The 24,219-nt window shown below is 45.7% G+C and overlaps 1 protein-coding gene across 1 annotated transcript in view; it reads left to right on the top strand.

Annotated features, from left to right (window-relative positions):
- The window catches only part of CAPN8 (calpain 8), a gene marked incomplete at its 5' end in the record, with an annotated part of 52,549 nt that extends 32,186 nt beyond the window's left edge, over positions 1-20,363 (top strand). The window contains 8 exon segments of the mRNA XM_082833627.1: positions 1,821-1,839; positions 1,842-1,888; positions 4,601-4,658; positions 6,194-6,258; positions 9,275-9,336; positions 9,760-9,872; positions 19,155-19,271; positions 20,252-20,363. Coding sequence (XP_082689753.1) covers positions 1,821-1,839; positions 1,842-1,888; positions 4,601-4,658; positions 6,194-6,258; positions 9,275-9,336; positions 9,760-9,872; positions 19,155-19,271; positions 20,252-20,349 — 579 coding nt within the window. The 3' untranslated portion in view covers positions 20,350-20,363.
- Between the last annotated feature and the right edge of the window lie 3,856 nt (positions 20,364-24,219).

Here is a 24,219-nt window from a genome sequence, read left to right as displayed (position 1 = left end):
GCTGTAGAGCTGGAGAAGGTGGGTCTGAGCAGCCAGCCCAATCCGCAGCCCTGAGATTTATCCTTATTGAAATGTATAGCTCTAGTCTATTTCTTCCTTGTTTTAGAGATTTTTTTTTTGATGTGGACCATTTTTAAAGTCTTTATTGAATTTGTTACAATACTGCTTCTGTTTTATGTTTCGGTTTTTTGGCCACGAGGCATGTGGGATCTTAGCTCCCTGACCAGGGATCAAACCTGCACTCCCTGCATTGGAAGGTGAAGCCTTAATCACTGGACTGCCAGGAAAGTCCCTCTTCCTCTCTCTTTCTTCCCCCCTCCCTCCCTCCTTCCCTTCCTTCCTTCCTTTCTTTCCAGTTCATACTATTTTCCCCCAGAATAATAGAATATTACTCTGTGTTCAGAATCTGTAGACTTCACACTAGATTCAGGTTATCGTATATTTTATTACATGGACGATATAAAGCTTTTATTCTACAAGACCACTTTAAAATCATACATGTGTGATGAGAAGTATTTATCATTTCTTCTAAAAACTTTAGATGTATTTTTGGATTTACTCTTCATAAATGTAAACAGTATGATAGGCATTAAAACCCCTGTGTTATCGACGAGGAAGCAGAGCCCTGGCGAGGTTGAGTTGCAGTAGGATGCTGAGAGCAGCTGCTCTGGGGATCAGACTGGTGGCTTGTGAAACAGCGCACAAGCTTGACTTTGAATCCTGCCTCTACCATGTACCAGCTGTGTAATCTTGGCCTGCGACTTAACACTTTTAAACCTCAGTTTCTCCATCTGTGAAATGTGGATAGCAATGAGACCAATCTCATAGAGTACTCATGAGTATTAAATGAACCAATCTATGTATAGTACCTGACAGGTAGTAAGTGCTCAACAAAGGTAAGTACTATCACTACCGCTGCTACTCTTAATAGTACAGTATCATTGGGCCAGATCAGGCCTTTTGTACTTTCCTGAGTGATGGTTTTGGAAGAAATTGACTTGGTTTTCTGAAACTCTTCAAGACATCTGGGAAACTTGTGACTTTTCTGTCTGGTGATGACAGTTGAGGAGTTTCATTCCATTTTGCAAAGAGCCCATGGTCATATCAGAAAGTCTCTGGACAGTCACTCATATAATGATTAGCAATTTTCAAAGGACTTTGACACACATTAGTTCTCATTTGATTCTCAAATGACCCCATGTAACAAGCCTAGTTAATTTAATACTGGACTTGAGGAAATGGATGTCAGAGCCCTGAGATGGAGTTTCGTAATTAGTCAGTGTGGTGTTTGAACTCCTGTCTTCTGGCTTCCAGTTCTGCTGTTTCCACTAGGCTGTGATTTTAACTCCTTTTTAATCATGTTGCTATTTCAGAAGCTGGTGAAAGCTAAGAAAACACATGTTAACGTTACTCCCAATTTTCATGCAATACCTGAAGTTCACAGACCCCTTGAAGGTCATCAGTGAATCTCTTTTAGGAGCCCACAGACCCAGACCGAGATTCTCTGCTGTCAGTGTTGCCACCGATCTCTGAAAGAGATTCAGGGTTGAAATCAGAAATTCAGGGTTGGTGGGGATCACTTCCTCACATCGCTGATAGAGGAAGCCCCTAGACCCCTGGACCTTGCTGGATGGAGAGCTCCTGGGGCCAGGACCTTGGACCTCTCCTGTTTACTGTCATGTACCCCCATCCACCCAGTGTCCGACACATGACAGATATGCAACAGATGTAGTGAATGACGAACGAATGAATTTTAAATCTTTGTCTTTCATTCTCCTCAACGAGTCCCATCTTAACTTTGCAATTGCCCTGCCTTTTAGCCACACCCCAATGAGGTGGACAAGAAGACGGCCAGCTCTGGAGCCTGTTTGAGAAGCTTGCAGGGAAGGTGAGTACAGGGCATAGACAGGCTCCCAGACAGGCAGGAGAGTGTTCTGGAAAGCTCAGCTCACCTGAGTCTTTCCCCTTGCATCTCCGTGAGTATAAACGATGAGGCCGCAGGTCTCCGGTCCCCCAACTCTGTCTGTTGCCACTTTCCTGTCTTAAACCTGAGAGGCCTTTCCTGCACTGCTGGGGAGAGGAATCTTGGGACCAAGGCCATTTTTCTTGCTGTGTTGACTGCTTTTTGAGAAAACAGAAAATCCGAATCTCTAGATCCTACCAAAAGCCTTTCTGTGTGTAAACTGGCCTGGTTGGATCAGAGCCCTGACTTTATAAAAAGCGGGGAGGCAAAACTTCCCTATATCAATATCCTGCAGAGATGAGAGGAATCGCTCAGCCCAGGTGGCAGGCGGCTCAGTTAACCGGGCCTGGGATTAGTGTTCACCGGCCCGCCGCCCTGCCTGCCCTCAGGGACACCAGCGGAGCTTGGGCTGTGGAATTCAAGTTGGCCCAGGTGCCAGCACCGCTCAGGGGCACATGGAGCCAGGGGAAGACGCTGGTGTGCCCCCTGCTTCTTTCCTCCCTGTCCTGCTGACTTAGCTTATTGTGATTCCAGTCCCGTGAGGCCATAAGTCAGAGCAGACTCAGGACTGCAAGTGTCACAACTGGCCCCATAGATACAGTGAATGCACTGCTCTTTGAAGGATAATAAGGTTTGCCAAAGGGCCTTGGAAGGCATCCGTCATCTTGGGCGGCCATAACAATGTACTGCAGACTGGGAAGCATATGAAACAGAATAAACAGAAATTTATTTCTCACAGTTCTGGAGGCTGGAAGTCTGAGATCAGGCATGGTTGGATTCTGGGGAGGGCCTTCCTCTAGCTTGCAGGCTGTTGAAGTCTCACTGTGTCCTCACAAGGTGGAAAGAGGGTGAGGGATCTGTCTGGGGTTCCTTTTATAAGGGCATTAATCCCACTCAAAAGGGCTTCACCCTTGGGCTTCCCTGGTGGTACAGTGGTTGAGAGTCCACCTGCTGATGCAGGGGACACGGGTTCGTGCCCCGGTCTGGGAAGATCCCACATGCCGCGGAGCGGCTGGGCCTGTGAGCCATGGCCACAATGGGAGAGGCCACAACAGTGAGAGGCCCGCATACCACAAAAAACAAAAAGAAAAAAAAAAAAAAGGGCTTCACCCTCATGACCTAATCACCTCCCAAAAGTCTCTCCTCCTAATACTATGACATTGGGGATTGGATTTCAACATATGAATTTTTGGGGACACAAGCATTCAGTCCATAACAGAAGGCAAAAACAATGCTCTCCACCCTGCAGGGAAGCTCAGAGCCACTTTCTAGACTTAAGGATAGCGTAGAAGAAAATACATCAGAATCCTTGCAGAAGATAAAACCTGGGAAAAAATTCCTTTATATAGCCATTAAAAAATCTTTGCAAAAATGAGTCAATCTGTGTTTTAGATGGGCGCTCAGACCAGTGTTTTTGCTAACGAAACCTTGTTGCCTTAGCTGCCAAGGGACCATATTTTATTTAGAACATCAAGACTGATAAGAAAGTAAAAGTTCCTATTTGTATAGTTCTTCACGTAGCTTATCTTCTCTCTCCGGCCTGGAGGGACAGTATCGGTCACTGTCCCTGCTCTGCGGGTGAAGGGTCAGGCACAGAGAGTTAAGGAGCTTGCTGGGGCACAAGGCCCGGTGAGGGACAGGCCAAGATCTCAACATCCCATTCTTGGCCTGGAGGCTTTCCATTGGGTCCCCAGGTCTTGTTATTGGGACTGACCGTGCCGTGCTTGAATGAGGCCAGCTGTGCTCACAGGCAAGACTGCCCTGTGCAGCTCCCACCTCCCTGGTTTCTAGTAGAATAGCCTGGGCCTGGCTGGTGGAGGCGGGGAGAAGTGGGGCCCCATGGGGACAAGTGATAAGACCACACCTCACCAGAGGAAGTGACTTGGCTAAGGTCGCACGGAGAGTAAGGGACGGAGTCACGACTGGAACCCAGATCTCAGTCCAGCATCCCTTCTCTGAGCCTCATTCATCGTCCTGCCCGAGGTCTGCCCTCCAGCTCAGAGTTAAGGGACGAACCGTCCTACTGGCTCAGTGTTTATCCCAAATGCACGTGGGAAATCCTACTCCCCTAAATCTCTACTTCCAGTTTGAGATGGGCTATGCGTGAAATAGCAACTCCCATAGGTGCAGTGGGGAAAGCGGGCACTTTGGGGTGAGACAGTCTTAGGTTTCTGCCACTGCTGGCTGTGAACCCCCAGCAGTTACATCACATGGAAATGACAATTACATGGTGAATGTATATGGTGTTTAGCAATCACAGTTTCCTTAACTCTCACATGGGTGCAGAGCTGTTGTGAGGGTTTGAGGATGTCCCACATCAGGCGTGTGGCCCGTCAGCACTGCCTCCTATTATTGCTTCTTGCCATGTCTTGGTCTTGGGTTAGGCAAGCCCGGAGAAAGGCAGCAGGCACCGTGTGCAGCCTTCTGCAGAAGGTGTACCCCGCTCACGCCATTAATATACACTTCCCACCCGGCTATGGGGGCCCCAGAGAAACTGTGAATTGGAGTTTTTTAAAGATGTCGCAGCCTTTTAAAATCATAGAGTCAGTGGACCTGGTGTCTGACTCTACATGAATTTAATGTCTTGAAACGCTTGTCAGGGCCTGACATGGTTTGCATTTGGGTTCCTCTCTCTAGGATTCTGAGATCAGTGTCAATGAACTCAAGATGGCTCTGAATGAGGTGTTTTCCAAACGTAAGTTCTTCCTCGGGGCTTTTCAGGAAGTCTGGGAGCCTAAGACAGATGCTGGGGTGGGGGTGGGGTAAGGATGGGTGCAGGCACTGGGCCAGGGGCACTGCAGATGGGGACAAGGGGCCTTTGGCCTCTGGCCCGGGGCCCTGATTCCCTCTGGGCTGATGGAGTGTCCAGCAGGTGGGAGAGGCTGGAGCGGGAGGGGTGCTGGGCCGGATGAAAGCGGGGCTTGTGCTGGGGCCAACCGGCCCTGCAGGAAGGAGTCCTGAGTCTTGGGAGGAAAGAAGTTGGGCTGAGAGTAAGTGAAATTTTCCCGCCAAATTTATAACTTTGATACAGTGGGAAACTGTGCAGTTTGAAGATCTTGTTCTGTAGCGCATCCCTGGGGAAAGCGTGTGGAGGGGAGGATTCTGACTGTCCTAGGTCGTGACAGTTCTCCGTCTTTAGCAAGCCCCGGGGGCTGTCAGAGGATCCAGCTGCACCCAGGTTGAGGAAAGCCTTGCTCCTTCCCTCTGAACCGCAGCCCCATGTAAGCTGGCATGGAACTGGCTTTTTGTTGGGCCCAGGGCTGGGCCGGGGTCGGGCTTCCGCCTGGTTGAGTGATGGGCATGTTCACCCATGGCAACAGGACAGGGGGTGAGCATGCAGGATGCAGGGGCAAGGCCGGGTGTGTGCCCACCTGGGGCCGAGCAGCTCCCCAGGGCTCAGAGCCCAGGCGCAGGCTCAGAGACACCCCGCCCTGCTCCAGCTCTCCCTCCTGCCTTGCAGAGAAAGAGCCCAGGGAAGAAGAGAGGATTTGCAGGGCCTTTGGTTCCTTCCTGCCTTGGCTCTCAGGTGTGGGCAAAGTGAGTATGGAGCCAGGGATGGCTGTAGCTCTCAGGAGATACCTGCAATTTAGCAGTAAGGATAACAGCTGCCGTGTGAGAGGCTGTGTGTCATGGTTGAAAGCTTGGGCTATGGAGACGGGTGGCCTGCGTTTAAATCCTAGCTCTGCCTGGGTCGTGTGATCTTGAGCAAATTATTTAACCTCTCTGGGCCTCAGTTTCCTTATCTATAAAATAGGGATGAAAGTATCTACCACATGGTGTTATTTGGAGGAGTAGAAGTACAGTGCTTAGAACGATACCTAGCCAATAAAAAGTTAGCTGGTTTGTTCAGAACTTGCTATATACCAAGCACTGCGCTAAGAAGTTCACTTCCATTATCTCATTTTAGCCCCAATTAGCTTTGGGGGCAAGTACTGTTCTTACTGATGGAGAAAGAAACCAAAGCTCAGAGATATTAGTTTGCTGAAGTCCCGGTGGCTTGTGAGTAGCAAAGCTGAGGTTCAGACACTGAACCCCGATGCCAGTGCCCACCTGTGCCACCCCCAGGGGGCCCTGCTCAGGAGCCCGCCGCCATGCTCTCTCCTTTCTGTGGCACTCACATCTGGCTCCGTACTCTGGCTGGCGTCCTCGGTGGCTTCCTACCAGGGAGATTATTTCCCCTGCCTTCAAATGATCCTGATTCCCTCCCCTCTTTTCTATTTAAATATTTAGGAACAGACATCAAATTCGATGGATTCAACATCAACACTTGCAGGGAGATGATCAGCCTGATGGATGCATCCTTTAAATGTCACATTATTTTTACTCTGATCGTGATTTTCAGGACTCCTCCACCTCTCCCAGTGAGACGGAGGCAAGGGAAAGAGGGAGAAGGGAACCGGCATTTTCTGAGCATATGGCAGGTACTTGCTTGAGCTGTAAAGGAAAATGTCATCTCGTTTTTGCTCCTCAGTAAGCGCGAGATGATCCATTTTACAGGTGAAGAAACTGAGGTGTGCCCTGTTGAAGTGACTTGTTTAAAATCCTTTAATTCAAAGACAGCAACTATGTGGCATTTGTGACCCTCCTCCTGTTCATCACAGTATTCCTCCCACGAGGCTCCTCCCACGAGGCTCCTCCCACAAGGCCCCTCCCTCCTCCTTCTCCCCGGCTGTTTCTATCCCCGTCTGTCTTTGTCTCTCAGTATTGACACGGCCACCACCAGTAGTTGAGAAATATCACACAGGATAAAACCTGTTTGTCACTCTGACCCAGTTTAACCCTCGCTGTGTATTGAAGAATGAGTAAGAGACTTGGGGAGGAATGGGGAAGGTGAGGGCATCCTAGGTGGAAGGAACGGCTTAAATGAAGCGCAGAGTGGGGAAGTGTGGAACATCACGTACTTGAAACTTGGCCTCAGGTGGGTCCAGGTTACCGTTCTCCATGGTGCTGCTGGTGAAGGTGATTTCTTGGAAAACTGGAGCCTAGGAGGGTGCCCCTCAGTTCTGAGGGCTTCATCCGTGATAAGATCTGATGACCTTTGGGGCGGGAGGAATGAACTGTACTTACACGGTAGTCATGCAGAGCAGTCCTGGTTAGCCAGCACGCGTGTGCTGCCCCCTGCTGGGGGTGTCAGCCACGGAGAGCGGGTGCTATCCTTGTGGTCCCAGAGCTTCAGATGCTGGGACTCTCCAGCCCTGTGTCCTTCTATGAGGTCGGCATGGTCCACAGTTTAATTCGTGAGCCACAAAGAGCTGTTAAGCATCGATGCATTTTTCTACAAATAGTTCCTTGATTTCTGAATCATTCTTCTCAAACTTGCCTATCGACTTTAACTTAGATTTGAGGGTGACCTTGTAGTCACTCACTCATTGTTCCCAGGGGTATTTGCATTTTCATGGCTCCAGGAGGACCGTGACTCAGTCATTCTTCAAGAGGGTCTGTTCCACGGTTTGGATGCTTTGGGGCAGTGGTTCTGAACCCGGATATGCAGCAGAGCTGCCCATGGAGACTTGTGTAAATATAACAGCTTTATTGAGATATAATTCACATACCACCCAATGTACCCATTTATAGGGTACAGTTCAATGGTTTTTAGTATATTCACAGAGTTGTATAAACACCAACCACCCATTTTAGAGCATTTTTATCACCCCCAAAAGAGACCCTGCACCCATATTAGCAGTCACTCACCTTTTCCTCTCAACAACCTGAAACCCTCTGCCCTACAACAACTTCGTCTATAGATTTGTCTGTTTTGGCTATTTTCATGTAAATGGACTCATATAACATGTGGTCCACTATAGCATGTATCAGCACTTAAAAACCATGAGGTTTTAACAATCCAGTTGCCTGAGTCTCACTCCTGGAGATGCTGATTCATTAAGTCTGGGATGGGGCCCGGGAGTCTGTAGGCAATTCCATCTGGGATTGAGGATACATTGGTGCTCTGGGACAAGGGCTTTGGAACAGACAGGAGTCCAAGTTCTGGCTCCACCACAGTTATTGAATGCTCTGAACCTCAGTTTCTTCTCCCGGAAAATGGAATAACAATATGTAGCTTGTGAGGATGAAATGAGATACAAGTATACATGGGACTAGCTAGACCAGAGCGTTAGCCCTCCTTGTAGACTACTCTTTTCAGGTATGTTGGTCGAAGTATTAGGACTTGAAGGCTGTGGTGCAGCCAACACTCAGCGTGGATCGTGGAAATAAGGACACAGACTTTGTTAAAGGGTGAGGTTTATACTCTTGGGTGTAAACGTGACTTTTTGTTTAGCTAGTTGAAGGAGGTGGGAATGATGTTCTGTTTCAGAATTTTAACATCTGAGCTGTAACACACTGATGTCTAGTGATTAGTTGGGATGGCTGAGAAAAGGGTAGAGTTTCAAAGAGACTGAACTTCATGAGGGTAGGGACAGTTCAAAACCAGCCCCCCAGGTTGAGCCCAGTGCTTAATCAATATTGCTGGACACAGAGAATTGCACACAGCCCCTGGCCTGTTTGGGTTGAGCAGTGGCCTATGAGCCAGCTGTGTTCCTGGGACCATGTCCCAGGGTCGCAGGAATCAGTGTTGAGAAGCTCAGAGCTCCTGCAGGACACCAGACAAACACCTGTAGACCGTGTGGCAGAGAATCCCAATCCCGTGCTCCTGAGGACACTTCTGATAACATTTTTTAAAAAAATATTTATTTATTTGGCTGCGCCGGGTCTTAGTTGTGGCACGCAGGAACTTCGTTGCCGTGTGTGAGATCTTCATTGCGTCATGCAGGATCTTTAGTTGCGGCATGCGGGATCTTTAGTTGCGGCATGTGAACTCTTAGTTGTGGCATGTGGGATCTAGTTCCCTGACAAGGGATCGAACCCAGGCTCCCTGCATTAGGAGCACAGAGTCTTAGCCACTGGACCACGAGGGAAGTCCCTCTGATAACATTTTGACATCAACTGTCAACGGGAGACATTTAAATCTGGAAGGGAATTTACAACAGACCATAGAGCTCAACCCCTCAATGACTCAGGATGACGAGGGTGCTGGATGCTAATGAACGGAGGGCGTTAGGCTCCTGACTTGCCCTTTGCTCCTAGCTCTGTACCTGACCTCAAAGGAGGGCCTTGGTGAGTGTTTGACTCTTTAATCTTTATTTGAATTTGTCTCCCACCAACATTTCCCACCGTGACCCCAGGGCCCTGCTTACTACAGAAACGGATGTTCACTGAGGTCTTCAGACACTCACTGTGCAAGGTCACAAGAGAACGAAATCCATAGAGCATGTGGAATCTGGGCTTGATCATGTTGGCCTTTAACCTGCTTAGAGCAATGGGACGGGCACCTTGGGGCTGGTGGAATTCAAGACGCTCTGGCTGAAGATTCAGAAGTAGCTGGTAACCCCTCTCCCTGTTGTGCATACTCTGGGCTCTTGTCACCATCCTCTGTTCTGTTTCTACACCCTCGCCTTCCGTGACACCCATTCCTGATCTATTTGCTGCCCTGGTCTGACCAGATCCTTCATCATGGTCAAAGGCAACACCAAACCTGGACATACTGTTCAGGAAGGACTAAGGAGTCAATGAGAGATTGCCAGTTCTGTCAACGGAAGTGCTGTCAATGTGCCAGTGCTGTCACAGGAAGTTCCCCTGTTCACAGGGCAAAAGGACTAGCACTGGCCCTCAGCCCAAGCTCTTAATTTTGTTCTGGAAACTTCTTGGGAGGAATCAGTGAAGCCTTCTCTGAGGGTGTCCCTGGCCTTCTGAGGAAGTGGTGGGGGGGAGGGAGATGGTTCTGCAGGGGCCACAAAAAGCTGTTTTCTACCTGGAAATTTTCTTCTACTTTACGAGATCTATCGGAAAACCGATTATAACCACTCGGGGACCATGGATGCCCACGAGATGAGGACAGCCCTGAAGAAGGCAGGTGAGGACACATCCTGTAGACAACGTCTTGAGACCCAGATGTGCTCACTTTATTTTAATTTAATTTTTAAAAACTTTTATTTATTTATATATTTTTAACATTTTTATTATTATTGAAGTATAATTGAAGTATAATTGCTTTACAATGAAGTATAATTGCTTTACAATGGTGAGTTAGCTTCTGCTTTATAACAAAGTGAATCAGTTATACATATACATATATCACCATATCTCCTCCCTCTTGCGTCTCCCTCCCAGCCTCCCTATCCCACCCCTCTAGGTGATCACAAAGCACTGAGCTGATCTCCCTGTGCTATGCAGCTGCTTCCCACTAGCTATCTATTTTACATTTGGTAGTGTATATATGTCCATATATACACTACCACGCTCTCACTTTGTCCCAACTTACCCTTCCCCATCTCCGTGTCCTCAAGTCCATTATCTAGTAGGTCTGCATCTTTATTACCATCTTACCCCTAGTTTCTTCATGCTTTTTTTTTTTTTTTACTTTCCATATATATGTGTTAGCATACAGTATTTGTTTTTCTCTTTCTGACATACTTCACTCTGTATGACAGACTCTATGTCAATCCACCTCACTACGAATAACTCAATTTCATTTCTTTTTATGGCTGAGTAATATTCCATTGTATACATGTGCCACATCTTCTTTATCCATTCATCTGTCAGTGGACACTTAGCTTGCTTCCATGTCCTGGCTATTGTAAATAGAGCTGCAATGAGCATTGTGGTACATGACTCTTTTTGAATTATGGTTTTCTCAGGGTATATGCCCAGCAGTGGGATTGCTGGGTCGTATGGTAGTTCTATTTGTAGTTTTTTAAGGAACCTCCATACTGTTCTCCATAGTGGCTGTACCAATTCACATTCCCACCAGCAGTGCAAGAGTGTTCCCTTTTCTCCACACCCTCTCCAGCATTTATTGTTTGTAGAGTTTTGATGATGGCCATTTGGACCGGTGTGAGATGATATCGCATTGCAGTTTTGATTTGCATTTCTCTAATGATTAATGAAGTTGAACATTCTTTCATGTGTATGTTGGAAATCTGTATATCTTCTTTGGAGAAATGACTATTTAGGTCTTCTGCCCATGTTTGGATTGGGTTGTTTGTTTTTTTGATATTGAGCTGCATGAGCTGCTTGTAAATTTTGGAGATTAATCCTGTGTCAGTTGCTTCATTTGCAAATATTTTCTCCCATTCTGAGGGTTGTCTTTTCATCTTTTTTATGGTTTCCTTTGCTGTGCAAAAGACTTTAAGTTTGATTAGGTTCCATTTGTTGATTTTTGTTTTTATTTCCCTTTCTCTAGGAGGTGGGTCAGAAAGGATCTTGCTGTGACTTATGTCATAGAGTGTTCTGCCTATGTTTTCCTCTAAGAGTTTTATAGTGCCTGGTGTTACAGTTAGGTCTTTAATCCATTTTGAGTTTATCTTTGTATATGGTGTTAGGGAGTGTTCTAATTTCATTCTTTTACATACAGCTGTCCAGTTTTCCCAGCACCACTTATTGAAGAGGCTGTCTTTTCTCTATTGTATATTCTTGCCTCCTTTATTAAAGATAAGGTGACCATATGTGCATGGTTTTATCTCCGGACTTTCTATCCTGTTCCATTGATCTATATCTCTGTTTTTGTGCCAGTACCATACTGTCTTGATTACTGTAGCTTTGTAGTATAGTCTGAAGTCATGGAGCCTGATTCCTCCAGTTCTGTTTTTCTTTCTCAATATTGCTTCGGCTATTTGGGGTCTTTTGTGTTTCCATACAAATTGTGAAATGTTTTGTTCTAGTTCTGTGAAAAATGCCAGTGGTAGTTTGATAGAGATTGCATTGAATCTGTAGATTGCTTTGGGTAGTATAGTCATTTTCACAATGTTGATTCTTCCAATCCAAGAACATGGTATATCTCTCCATCTATTTGTATCATCTTTTTTTTTTTTACATTTTTATTGGAGTATAATTGCTTTACAATGGTGTGTTAGTTTCTGCTTTATAACAAAGTGAATCAGTTATACATATACATATGTTCCCATATCTCTTCCCTCTTACGTCTCCCTCCCTCCCACCCTCCCTATCCCACCCCTCTAGGTGGTCACAAAGCACCAAGCTGATCTCCCTGTGCTATGCGGCTGCTTCCCACTAGCTATCTATTTTACATTTGGTAGTGTATATATGTCCATGCCACTCTCTCACTTTGTCACAGCGTACCCTCCCCCTCCCCATATCCTCACGTCCATTCTCTAGTAGGTCTGTGTCTTTATTCCGGTCTTACCCCTAGGTTTTTCATGACTTTTTTTTTCTTAGATTCCATATATATGTGCTAGCATACGGTATTTGTCTTTCTCTTTCTGACTTACTTCACTTTGTGTGAGAGACTCTAGGTCCATCCACCTCACTACAAATAACTCAATTTCGTTTCTTTTTATGGCTGAGTAATATTCCATTGTATATATGTGCCACATCTTCTTTATCCATTCATCCGATGATGGACACTTAGGTTGTTTCCATCTCCTGGCTATTGTAAATAGAGCTGCAATGAACATTTTGGCACATGACTCTTTTTGAATTATGGTTTTCTCAGGGTATATGCCCAGTAGTGGGATTGCTGGGTCATATGGTAGTTCTATTTACAGTGTTTTAAGGAACCTCCATACTGTTCTCCATAGTGGCTGTACCAATTCACATTCCCACCAGCAGTGCAAGAGTGTTCCCTTTTCTCCACACCCTCTCCAGCATTTATTGTTTCTAGATTTTTTGACGATGGTCATTCTGACTGGTGTGAGATGATATCTCACTGTAGTTTTGATTTGCATTTCTCTAATGATTAATGATGTTGAGCATTCTTCCATGTGTTTGTTGGCAGTCTGTATATCTTCTTTGGAGAAATGTCTATTTAGGTCTTCTGTCCATGTTTGGATTGGTTTGTTTGTTTTTTTGTTATTGAGCTGCATGAGCTGCTTGTGAATTTTGGAGATTAATCCCTGTCAGTTGCTTCATTTGCTAATATTTTCTCCCATTCTGAGGGTTGTCTTTTGGTCTTGTTTATGGTTTCCCTTGCTGTGCAAAAGCTTTGAAATTTCATTAGTCCCATTTGTTTATTTTTGTTTTTATTTCCCTTTCTCTAGGAGGTGGGTCAGAAAGGATCTTGCTGTGACTTATGTCATAGAGTGTTCTGCCTATGTTTTCCTCTAAGAGTTTGAGAGTTTCTGGCCTTACATTTAGGTCTTTAATCCATTTTGAGGATGGTGTGTTTTTGTGTATGGTGTTAGGGAGTGTTCTAATCTCATACTTTTACATGTACCTGTCCAGTTTTCCCAGAACAACCTATTGAAGAGGCTGTCCTTTCTCCACTGTACATTCCTGCCTCCTTTATCAAAGATAAGGTGACCGTATGTGCGTGGGTTTATCTCTGGGCTTTCTATCCTGTTCCATTGATCTATATTCCTGTTTCTGTGCCAGTACCATACTGTCTTGATTACTGTAGCTTTGTAGTATAGTCTGAAGTCATGGAGCCTGATTCCTCCAGCTCCGTTTTTCATTCTCAAGATTGCTTTGGCTATTCAGGGTCTTTTGTGTTTCCATACAAATTGTGAAATGTTTTGTTCTAGTTCTGTGAAAAATGCCACTGGTAGTTTGATAGGGATTGCATTGAAACTGTAGATTGCTTTGGGTAGTATAGTCATTTTCACAATGTTGATTCTTCCAATCCAAGAACATGGTATATCTCTCCATCTATTTTTATCACCTTTAATTTCTTTCATCGGTGTCTTATAATTTTCTGCATACAGGTCTTTTGTCTCCGTAGGTAGGTTTATTCCTAGATATTTTATTCTTTTTGTTGCAGTGGTAAATGGGAGTGTTTTCTTGATTTCACTTTCAGATTTTTCATCATTAGAGTATAGGAATGCCAGAGATTTCTATGCATTAATTTTGTATCCTGCTACTTTACCAAATTCATTGATTAGCTCTACTACTTTTCTGGTAGCATCTTTAGGATTCTCTATGTATAGTATCATGTCAACTGCAAACAGTGACAGCTTTACTTCCTCTTTTCCGATTTGGATTCCTTTTATTTCCTTTTCTTCTCTGATTGCTGTGGCTATAGCTTCCAAACTATGTTGAAGAAGAGTGGTGTGAGTAGGTAACCTTGTCTTGTTCCTGATCTTAGTGGAAATGGTTTCAGGTTTTCAGCATTGAGGACGATATTGGCTGTGGGTTTGTCATATATGGCCTTTATTATGTTGAAGAAAGTTCCCTCTATGCCTACTTTCTGGAGGGTTTTTTTTTATCATAAATGGGTGTTGAATTTTGTCAAAAGCTTTCTCTGCATCTATTGAGATGACCATATGGTTTTTCTCCTTCAATTTGTTAATATGGTGTATCACATTGACTGATTCGCGTATAATGAAGAATCCTTGCATTCCTGGAATAAACCCCACTTGATCGTGGTGTATGATCCTTTTAATATGCTGTTGGATTCTGTTTGGTATTATTTTGTTGAGGATTTTTGCATCTATGTTCATCAGTGATATTGGCCTGTAGTTTTCTTTCTTTGTGACATCCTTGTCTGGTTTTGGTATCAGGGTGATGGTGGCCTCGTAGAATGAGTTTGGGAGTGTTCCTCCCTCTGCTATATTTTGGAAGAGTTTGAGAAGGATAGGTATTAGCTCTTCTCTAAATGTTTGATAGAATTCACCTGTGAAGCCATCTGGTCCTGGGCTTTTGTTTGTTGGAAGATTTTTTTTTTTTTTTTACATGGGCCTCTCACTGTTGTGGCCTCTCCCATTGCGGAGCACAGGCTCTGGACACGCAGGCTCAGTGGCCATTGCTCACGGGCCCAGCAGCTCCACGGCGTGTGGGATCTTCCCGGACCAGGGCACGAACCCGTGTCCCCTGCATCAGCAGGCGGACTCTGAACCACTGCGCCACCAGGGAAGCCCTGTTGGAAGATTTTTAATCACAGTTTCAATTTCCATGCTTGTGATTGGTCTGTTCATATTTTCTATTTCTTCCTGATTCAGTTTTGGCAGATTGTGCATTTCTAAGAATTTGTCCATTTCTTCCAGGTTGTCCATTTTATTGGCATAGAGCTGCTTGTAGTAATCTCTCATGATCTTTTGTATTTCTGCAGTGTCAGTTGTTACTTCTCCTTTTTCATTTCTAATTCTATTGATTTGAGTCTTCTCCCTTTTTTTCTTGATGAGTCTGGCTAATGGTTTATCAATTTTGTTTATCTTCTCAAAGAACCAGCTTTTAGTTTTATTGATCTTTGCTATTGTTTTCTTTGTTTCTATTTCATTTATTTCTGTTCTGTTCTTTATGATTTCTTTCCTTCTGCTAACGTTGGGGTTTTATTGTGCTTCTTTCTCTAATTGATTTAAGTGTAAGGTTAGGTTGTTTATTTGAGATTTTTCTTGTTTCCTGAGGTAGGATTGTATTGCTATAAACTTCCCTCTTAGAACTGCTTTTGCTGCATCCGATAGATTTTGGGTCGTCGTGTCTCCATTGTCATTTGTTTCTAGGTAGATTTTGATTTCCTCTTTGATTTCTTCAGTGATCACTTCATTATTAAGTAGTGTATTGTTTAGCCTCCATGTGTTTGTATTTTTTACAGATAATTTCCTGTAATTGATATCTAGTCTCACAGCGTTGTGGTCGGAAAAGATACCTGATACAATTTCAATTTTCTTAAATTTACCAAGGCTTGATTTGTGACCCAAGATATGACGTATCCTGGAGAATGTTCCATGAGCACTTGAGAAAAATGTGTATTCTGTTGTATTTGGATGGAATATCCTATAAAGATCAATTAAGTCCATCTTGATAAATGTATCATTTAAAGCTTGTGTTTCCTTATTTATTTTCATTTTGGATGATCTGTCCATTGGTAAAAGTGGGGTGTTAAAGTCCCCTACTATGACTGTGTTACTGTCGATTTCCCCTTTAATGGCTGTTAGTATTTGCCTTATGTATTGAGGTGCTCCTATGTTGGGTGCATAAATATTTACAATTGTTATATCTTCTTCTTGGATCGATCCCTTGATCATTATGTAGTGTCCTTCTTTGTCTCTTCTAATAGACTTTGTTTTAAAGTCTGTTTTGTCTGATATGAGAATTGCTACTCCAGCTTTCTTGTGGTTCCCATTTGCATGGAATATCTTTTTCCATCCCCTTATTTCAGTCTGTATGTGTCTCTAGGTCTGAAGTGGGTCTCTTGTAGACAGCAAATATATGGGTCTTGTTTTTGTATCCATTCAGCGAATCTGTGTCTTTTGGTGGGAGCATTTAGTCCATTTACATTTAAGGTAATTATTGACATGTATGTTCCTATTCCCATTTTCTAAATTGTTTTGGGTTCGTTATTATAGCTCTTTTCCTTCTCTTGTGTTTCTTGCCTAGAGAAGTTCCTTTAGCATTTGTTGTAGAGCTGGTTTGGTGGTGCTGAACTCTCTCAGCTTTTGCTTGTCTGTAAAGGTTTTAATTTCTCCATCAAATCTGAATGAGATCCTTTCTGGGTAGAGTAATCTTGGTTGCAGGTTTTTCTCCTTCATCACTTTCAGTATGTCCTGCCACTCCCTTCTGGCTTGCAGAGTTTCTGCTGAGAGATCAGCTGTTAACCTTATGGGAATTCCCTTGTGTGTTATTTGTTGTTTTTCCCTTGCTGCTTTTAATATGCTTTCTTTGTATTTAATTTTTGACAGTTTGATTAATAAGTGTCTTGGCGTATTTCTCCTTGGATTTATCCTGTATGGGACAAAAACAAAACAAAACAAAACAAAAACCTACTACCAATTTGTGACTGAGCTATTCCAATTTTATGAATTAAACTTTAAAAAAATCCATCAATCAAATCAACACCAGATTATAAAGAATTTTTACTGAAATTAGTTTTTTAACACCTCCAAAAGAAAAACAATCCAAATGTCTAAGAAAATGTTAATAATAACATATTTTCACATATTCAGCTATGTAATACAATTAGGAATAAAAATGATGCTTTCAAAAAAAAAAAAAACCTGGACAGACAGAACCCTGGGACAAATGGTAAAAGCAAAACTATACAGACAAGATCACACACAGAAGGATATGCATACACACAAAAAGAAAAAAAAGGGGAAAAAAAATCGTTGCTCCCAAAGTCCACCTCCTCAATTTGGGATGATTCATTGTTTATTCAGGTATTCCACAGATGCAGGATACATCAAGTTGATTGTGGAGATTTAATCCGCTGCTCCTGAGGCTGCTGGGAGAGATTTCCCTTTCTCTTCTTCTCACAGCTCCCGGGGGCTCAGCTTTGGATTTGGCCCCGCCTCTGCGTGTAGGTCGCTAGAGGGCGTCTGTTCTTCGCTCAGACAGGACGGGGTTAAAGGAGCTGCTGATTGGAGGACTACGGCTCACTCAGGCTGGCGGAGGGAGGGGCACGCAATGTGGGGCGGGCCTGCGGCGGCAGACACCGGCGTGACGTTGCAGCAGCCTGAGGCGCGCCGTGCGTTCTCCCGGGGAAGTTGTCCCTGGATCCCGGGACCCAGGCAATGGCGGGCTGCGCAGTCTCCCGGGACGGGACGGTGGATAGTGACCTGTGCTCGCACACAGGCCTCTTGGTGGCGGCAGCAGCAGCCTTAGCTGCTCACGCCCGTCTCTGGGGCCCGCGCTTTTAGCCGCGGCTCGCGCCCGTCTCTGAAGCTCCTTTAAGCAGCGCTCTTAATCCCCTCCCCTCGCGCACCAGGAAACAAAGAGGCAAGAAAAAGTCTCTTGTCTGTTCGGCAGCTCCAGACTTTTCCCGGACTCCCTCCCGGCTAGCCGTGGCGCACTAACGCCCTGCAGGCTGTGTTCACGCCGCCAACCCCAGTCCTCTCCCGGCGCTCCAACCGAAGCCCGAGGCTCAGCTCCCTGCCCCGCCCACCCCGGCGGGGAGCAGACAAGCCTCTGGGGCTGGTGAGTGCCGGTCGGCCCTGATCCTCTGTGCGGGAATCTCTCCGCTTTGCCCTCCGCACCCCTGTCTGGGGCTGTGCTCTCCTCCGTGGCTCCGAAGCTTCCCCTTCTCCCACCCTAAGTCTCCGCCTGCGAAGGGGCTTCCTAGTGTGTGGAAACCTTTCCTCCTTCACAGCTCCCTCCCACTGGTGCAGGTCCCGTCCCTATCCTTTTGTCTGTGTTTATTCTTTTTTCTTTGGCCCTACCCAGGTACGTGGGGAGTTTCTGGCCTTTTGGGAGGTCTGAGGTCTTCTGCCAGCGTTTAGTAGGTGTTCTGTAGGAGTTGTTCCACATGTAGATGTGTATCTGATGTATTTGTGGGGAGGAAGGTGATCTCCGAGTCTTACTCTTCCGCCATCTTGAAGCTCCTCCTTTATTTATTTTTGACTGTGTCGGGTCTTGGTTGCGGCATGCGGGATCTTTTGCTGTGGTGTGTGGGCTGTGTAGTTGCAGCACGCGGGCTCTGTAGTTGTGGTGTGAGAGCTTAGCAGTTGCAGCACATGGGCTTAGTTGCCCCATGGCATGTGGGATCTTAGTTCCCCAACCAGGGATCGAACCTGCGTCCTCTGCATTGGAAGGCGGATTCTTAACCAATGGACCACCAGGGAAGTCCCCTAGATGTGCTCATTTTATTTAGTTTTAATTATTTTAAAAATATTTCTTTATTTATTTGGCTGGACCGGGTCTTAGTTGCAGCATGAAGGATCCTTAGTTGCAGCATGGGGAATCTAGTTCCCCGACCACGGATTGTATCCGGGCCCCCTGCTTTGGGAGCAACCACTGGACCACCAGGGGAGTCCCAAGATGTGCTCATTTTAAACTCTTAATATGATGGTTGCTAATGACCATCAGTGGTAGTTACCTTATGTTGGATGTCAGTGTGACAACAAATATTTGTTGAGCACCTTCCTTATCTGGGGAGGAGGGAATGTTGCTGAATTCTTTAGACTTTTTCTAAGGACTTTGCCTGTTACTGGGAAGGTGACAGCAATCACAGGGGACGGGGCTGTGAAGGGGATGGTCAGGAGAGACCATCCCCTCACCTTCCCTGTTTTTTCTTGCTGTAGCCAATGTGATGCACAGCTGAGTTAGTATTGGAGCTACAGGCCTTATTCTTGGATCAGGGAGGAGGCTTATCCTGTTGAGGATTATCTAAAAGGAGACATTGGATGACTAGACCCTTCTGGTATCTTCTGAAGGGGGCAGCGTCAGGCCTGAGTCAGCCCTGATTTCTGCTGTAGACAGGGCCGAGCCCCCCACTCCACCTATCACCTTGGCCCCCTTCTGCCCGTAGGTTTCACCCTTAGCAACCAGGTACAGCAGACCATTTCCATGCGGTATGCATGCAGCAAACTTGGCATCGACTTTGACAGCTTCCTTGCTTGTATGATCTGCCTGGAGACCCTCTTCAGTGAGTCACTCTCTCCTTTAACCCTATCTCATTTCTCCTGAGGTGCGGAGAGGGGCAGGGGGCAGGGACAGCAAGCAGAACCAGACAGGCTTCAGAAACTGTGGCATCCTTGGGGGAGGGGAAGCAGAAACTAAAGCGCCGAGGAAGCCCAATCTGGCCACGCCCAAAGTGCTGCCTTCTCTGGGAGATTTAAAAAGATTGTTGTGGGCTTCCCTGGTGGCGCAGTGGTTGAGAGTCTGCCTGCCGATGCAGGGGACACGGGTTCGTGCCCCGGTCTGGGAAGATCCCACATGCCGCGGAGCGGCTGTGCCCGTGAGCCATGGCCGCTGAGCCTGCGCGTCCGGAGCCTGTTCTCTGCAACGGGAAAGATTGTTGTGCACCTACTACATGCAGTCATTGGGCCAAATGAATGAGTCCCAGCAACGGTCCTTAAATGGCTTTTAACATCTGTGCCTCCATGGGGATCATACTGAGAGCGTGTGTCACTTCCCAGGGAGGGAATAGGGGTCTCCTTCTGGAAGCCTTTAGATGGTCTAGTGCCCCCTTGGGCTCATGCTAAGGTATCATATTAAGGGAGGGAGTTTTCCTTCCAGGGAGGGCTGGGAAGTGGTAAATTCTAATGGGGAAAGGTCAGTGACTGGATTACCCACAAATGGGGAAACCACCTCTGTTCCACGACCCCATCGCCAACCCCTGTTGAAAGAATTGCAAGTTTCTAGAGCTTCTGAGGGTGGAGACGGCAAAAGGACCTCCTCTGCTCACATCTGGAGGTTTGTCTAATTGGGCAAGGGGACATCTGCTGTCTAAAACCCTCACCCTGGGCACTGGATCCAGATCTAGCTTTCAGGGTCCCTGAAGCTGAGTGGGAGCTGGGGGGCCGGGGGAAGGTGCCAGGTGGGGTGGACAGAGACAGCTCTCTTTGGCTGTTCCAAAGTCCAGGAACATCCCCATCTGATTTCATTCGTTCTCTGTCATTCTAGAACTGTTCAGCCTTCTGAACAAGGACCAGAATGGCATTGTCCGGCTCTCTCTGGCAGAGGTAAGTGGTTTTGATAAACTGCTTCGTGATGATACTTGAACATTCTTGGATGGTATTGCTGCCGAGCGCTGTTAACTCACACTGACTTGTCTTATTTCCATGTGGATGCAACACATGTTCTATGGCAGGCATTGCCGGGAGGAGTGTCATTGTCATCAATTTTTCAAATATTATTTATTATTATTATTATTATTATTGTTGTTGTTTTAAAGATAAAGCTACAGTTACATATCAGATCATTTCAAGGATGCAAGCTCTTATTAATTTGGATGGAATGGTGGGTGGTAGGTATAATTTAAAGTGCCTAACTTTTAGGACCAGGCATCTTTGATTGACATATAGAAGGATATCAGAAACAAAGAATTAAATTGCAACAAGGTAGAGTGCAGATGCAAAATAGATGGGTGTAAATTACTGTGTACAAAGCCCATAATGTCTTATGCTGACAACGTCGTGCCCTTCCCTTGTGGAGGGCTGCAGCCTATGCAGCAGGGCCTTTATTGGCCTGTGGGGATGCAGGTGTGGGTATGTGCTGAGGGGCCAGGCCAGGAGGCATTGCCCTAGATCTGTTTCTCAGGCAGAGGAACTAGAGCACCAGGTTATTCCTGGCCCTGCCTAGTTGTCTGGGTACAACCACTTCTTTTCTTCTCTAGAATGGGAATGTCACCGACCCCTTTCAGTGATCTAGGGAAGGCCTTCCTGGAAGCATGTCTGTGGATGTCTACAAACACCCGCTCAATAGTGTTGAACCTGAAACTTTTGGAAGTCCCTTTGGGGCTAAGCTTTTCCTAAGTCACTTTTCCATGGGGCTCTGGCTCAGGGGGTAGTGACCTAGTTAAGGGCTTCCTTGCTTCCTCCTGTTGAGCAAGGCACTTACTGGAGGACACAGCTAGAACAAGTCATACCATGTGAGGCAGGAGAGCGCCTCTGGCGCAGTCACACCAGCTCCTGAGGACCCCTGAGCTCACCCCGATCTCCTTATTTTGCAGTGGCTGTGCTGTATGTTGGTCTGACCCAGGGTTGTGGACATTGGTGATGCTCCCTGCCAGCCTGCCTGCCTCTTTTCTCCCTTTCTTTACAGTTTTGTGAACATTTATCCTCAAGGGGGCATTCACTGGTTATTCATCTCTTCCTTGCCGTTTCTTGTTCCCTGAGATCCTGGCCTGTCCCACTGGAGCAGTCTGGGGAGCCCGAGATCTCTTTCAGCAGCATTTAAGCTGATTCCAGAGCACAATGGAGAGACAGAAATTAATTAAAGTTGTGGGTCAAAATGGTTTCTGCCTTCGTCTAGCGATATGTAATCTGGGGGGTGCCCTGGGGTGTTCCTGCTTTAGAAAAGACGTTCTTGAGCAATGACGCAGCCCAGAGCTGCTGAAAGATGTGAAATGTGGGTGAATTTCTTGGAGGAAAGGCCTGCTATAGATTAAACTGCCTCTGGGGACTGCCTTCAGGAAAGGAGCTGCCCCTGCCCTTCCGAGGAGGGTGCAGGGAGGGGCTGCTAGGGGGAGAGGCCTTTCTTCCTCACTTGCAGACGGGAGAAATTGCTATACTGCAGGTCAGCATGGGCTAAAGGAAAGGAAAGGATAGGAAAATTCTTGCTGAGGGGAATTCTTACCTGACAAATAGCTTTAGGGGAAATGCAGTTCAGGTTAGTTTTGCTCATGGCGGAACACAACGATCTTTGTTGTTGGTAAGAAAATAGGTACCATAGCCTAGTGTCCTAATGGGTAGCTGGGACAGAGCTGACTCTCATACGCAGATGTTGGAAATGAAGTGTACAGGAAGATGAGTGCCTTAGTCAGTTTGGGCTGTCTGAGCAAATACCAGAGACCAGGTGGCTTATAAAAAAACAGACACATTTTCTCACAGTTGTGGAGGCTAGAAGTCCGAGATAGGAGCAGCATAGTTGGGCTCTGGAGATCTCTCTCAGACTATAGACTTCTCATTGTGTCCTCACAGGGTAGAGAGCAGAGGGGAAGCAAGCTCTCTCATGATTCTTGGAAGAACACTAATCCCATTCATGAGGGCCCCACCCTCATGACCTTATCCAACCCTAATTAGCCCTCCAGGTCCCACCTCCTGATACCACCACATTGGGGGGTGTGGTTTCAACGTATGAATTTGAAGGGGATACAACCATTCAGCCCATAGCTGTGACCTACTGGAGAGAAAAAACACATTTATGCCTTGGCCTCTGTATTAGTCTGATTAAAGATTAATTTTTGACCTCCAGAAGTAGAGCTGGATGAACGTTCCTTATAGGAACATGATTTATAAGTATGGTATAACACCCGTCAGCTTGTTTTTTTTTTTTAAGTATAGTTGATTTACAATATTGTGTTAGTTTCATGTGTAGAGCAAAGTGATTTAGTTATATATATATATATATATTTTTTTTTCAGATTATTTTCCATTATAGGTTATTACAAGATATTGAATATAGTTCCCTGTGCTAAACAGTAGGACCTTGTTGTTTATCCATTCTATATATAATAGCTTGCATCTGCTAACTTCAATCTCCCAATCCATCCCTCCCCCTCCTCCCCCTTGGCAACCTCAAGTCTGTTCTCTATGTCTGGGAGTCTGTATCTATTTGTAAATAGGTTCATTTGGGTCATATTTTAGATTCCAAATGTAAGTGATATCATATGGTATTTGTCTTTCTCTTTCTGACTTACTTCACTCAGTATGATAATCTCTGATTGCATCCATGTGGCTGCAAATGGCATTATTTCGTTCTTTTTATGGCTGAGTAGTATTCCATTGTGTGTGTGTGTGTGTGTGTGTATATATATACATATAAACCACATCTTCTTTATCCATTCATCTGTTGATGGACACTTAGTTTGTTTCCATGTCTTGGCTATTGTAAATAGTGCTGCTATGAACATTGGGGTGCATGTATCTTTTTGAATTAGGGTTTTCTTTTTTTTCCTGGATATATATCCAGGAGTGGGGTTGCTGGATCGTATGGTAGCTCTGTTTTTAGTTTTTAAAGGCTCTTTCCATAGTGGCTGCACCAATTTACATTCCCAGTGTAAGAAGATTCCCTTTTCTCCACACCCTCTCTAGCAATTATTATTTGTAGACTTTTTGTTGATGACCATTCTGACTGAACACCAGTCCACTTTAATGCTGTCTTCAACTCTCCCAAGGCCCAGCGGGGAGAAGGGGTAGGCCCTTAACTGAAGGGGGCTGTGGGAGCTCTGGGATTGCACCCCTCAGGGAGAGGCTCTGGGATGGCGCCCCTGCAGGGAAAGCTCACTCACCAGAGGGTGGAGAAGGAGCTGTATTTGTTTGGCAGTCTGTAGGTCCCAGAAGAAAAGAGGTCCTTCCACGTGTAGTCAGAAGTATGAGGGAGCATTCATCACCTGGGTCATCTGCAGGACCCAGCAGGTGTATGTCCAGCTGCCCTCAGGCTGCCTGGGGATACCACCCAGCCTGCCCCTGTCGGCCCAGGTGGTGTTAGCTACAAGTCCCTGACCCACCCTGTTGTTTAAAAATAAAGTACTACAAAGCAGTTCTCCTTTACATTTCGAATATAGCATGGCTGCCTAAGTTGAAAGGACTGTGTTATAATTGGCGGGCAGCAGGTAGGTTTATTTTTCAGGCCTACAGGCTACTTCAGGGAATAGTCTGGTAAGCAAAAAAACCAAACCGAACAGAAAAAACCAGAAAACAGTTTAGTTACAAAATAGATTTGCTTTGGGGGTCCCAGTCCCAGGGAAGTGGTGTCCTGGGGACTTCTTACCAGTACAGCCTGTGAGGCCAGCTAAGGATCTTCACACTGCATAGCTTTCCTCTTAAACACCTGAGAGTTTGCTGTCTGCTCCTCTCTGCCCCCTGAATTAAGGCAGCAGAGGTGCTGCTTTTTGGTGTGGCCTCTTCGTCGCCCCTCTGTGTGGCTGC

This window comes from Leucopleurus acutus, assembly GCF_964270905.1.
Source record: "Leucopleurus acutus genome assembly, chromosome: 2".
Taxonomy (NCBI): domain Eukaryota; kingdom Metazoa; phylum Chordata; class Mammalia; order Artiodactyla; family Delphinidae; genus Leucopleurus; species Leucopleurus acutus.
This window is presented reverse-complemented; position numbering and strand designations above follow the sequence as displayed.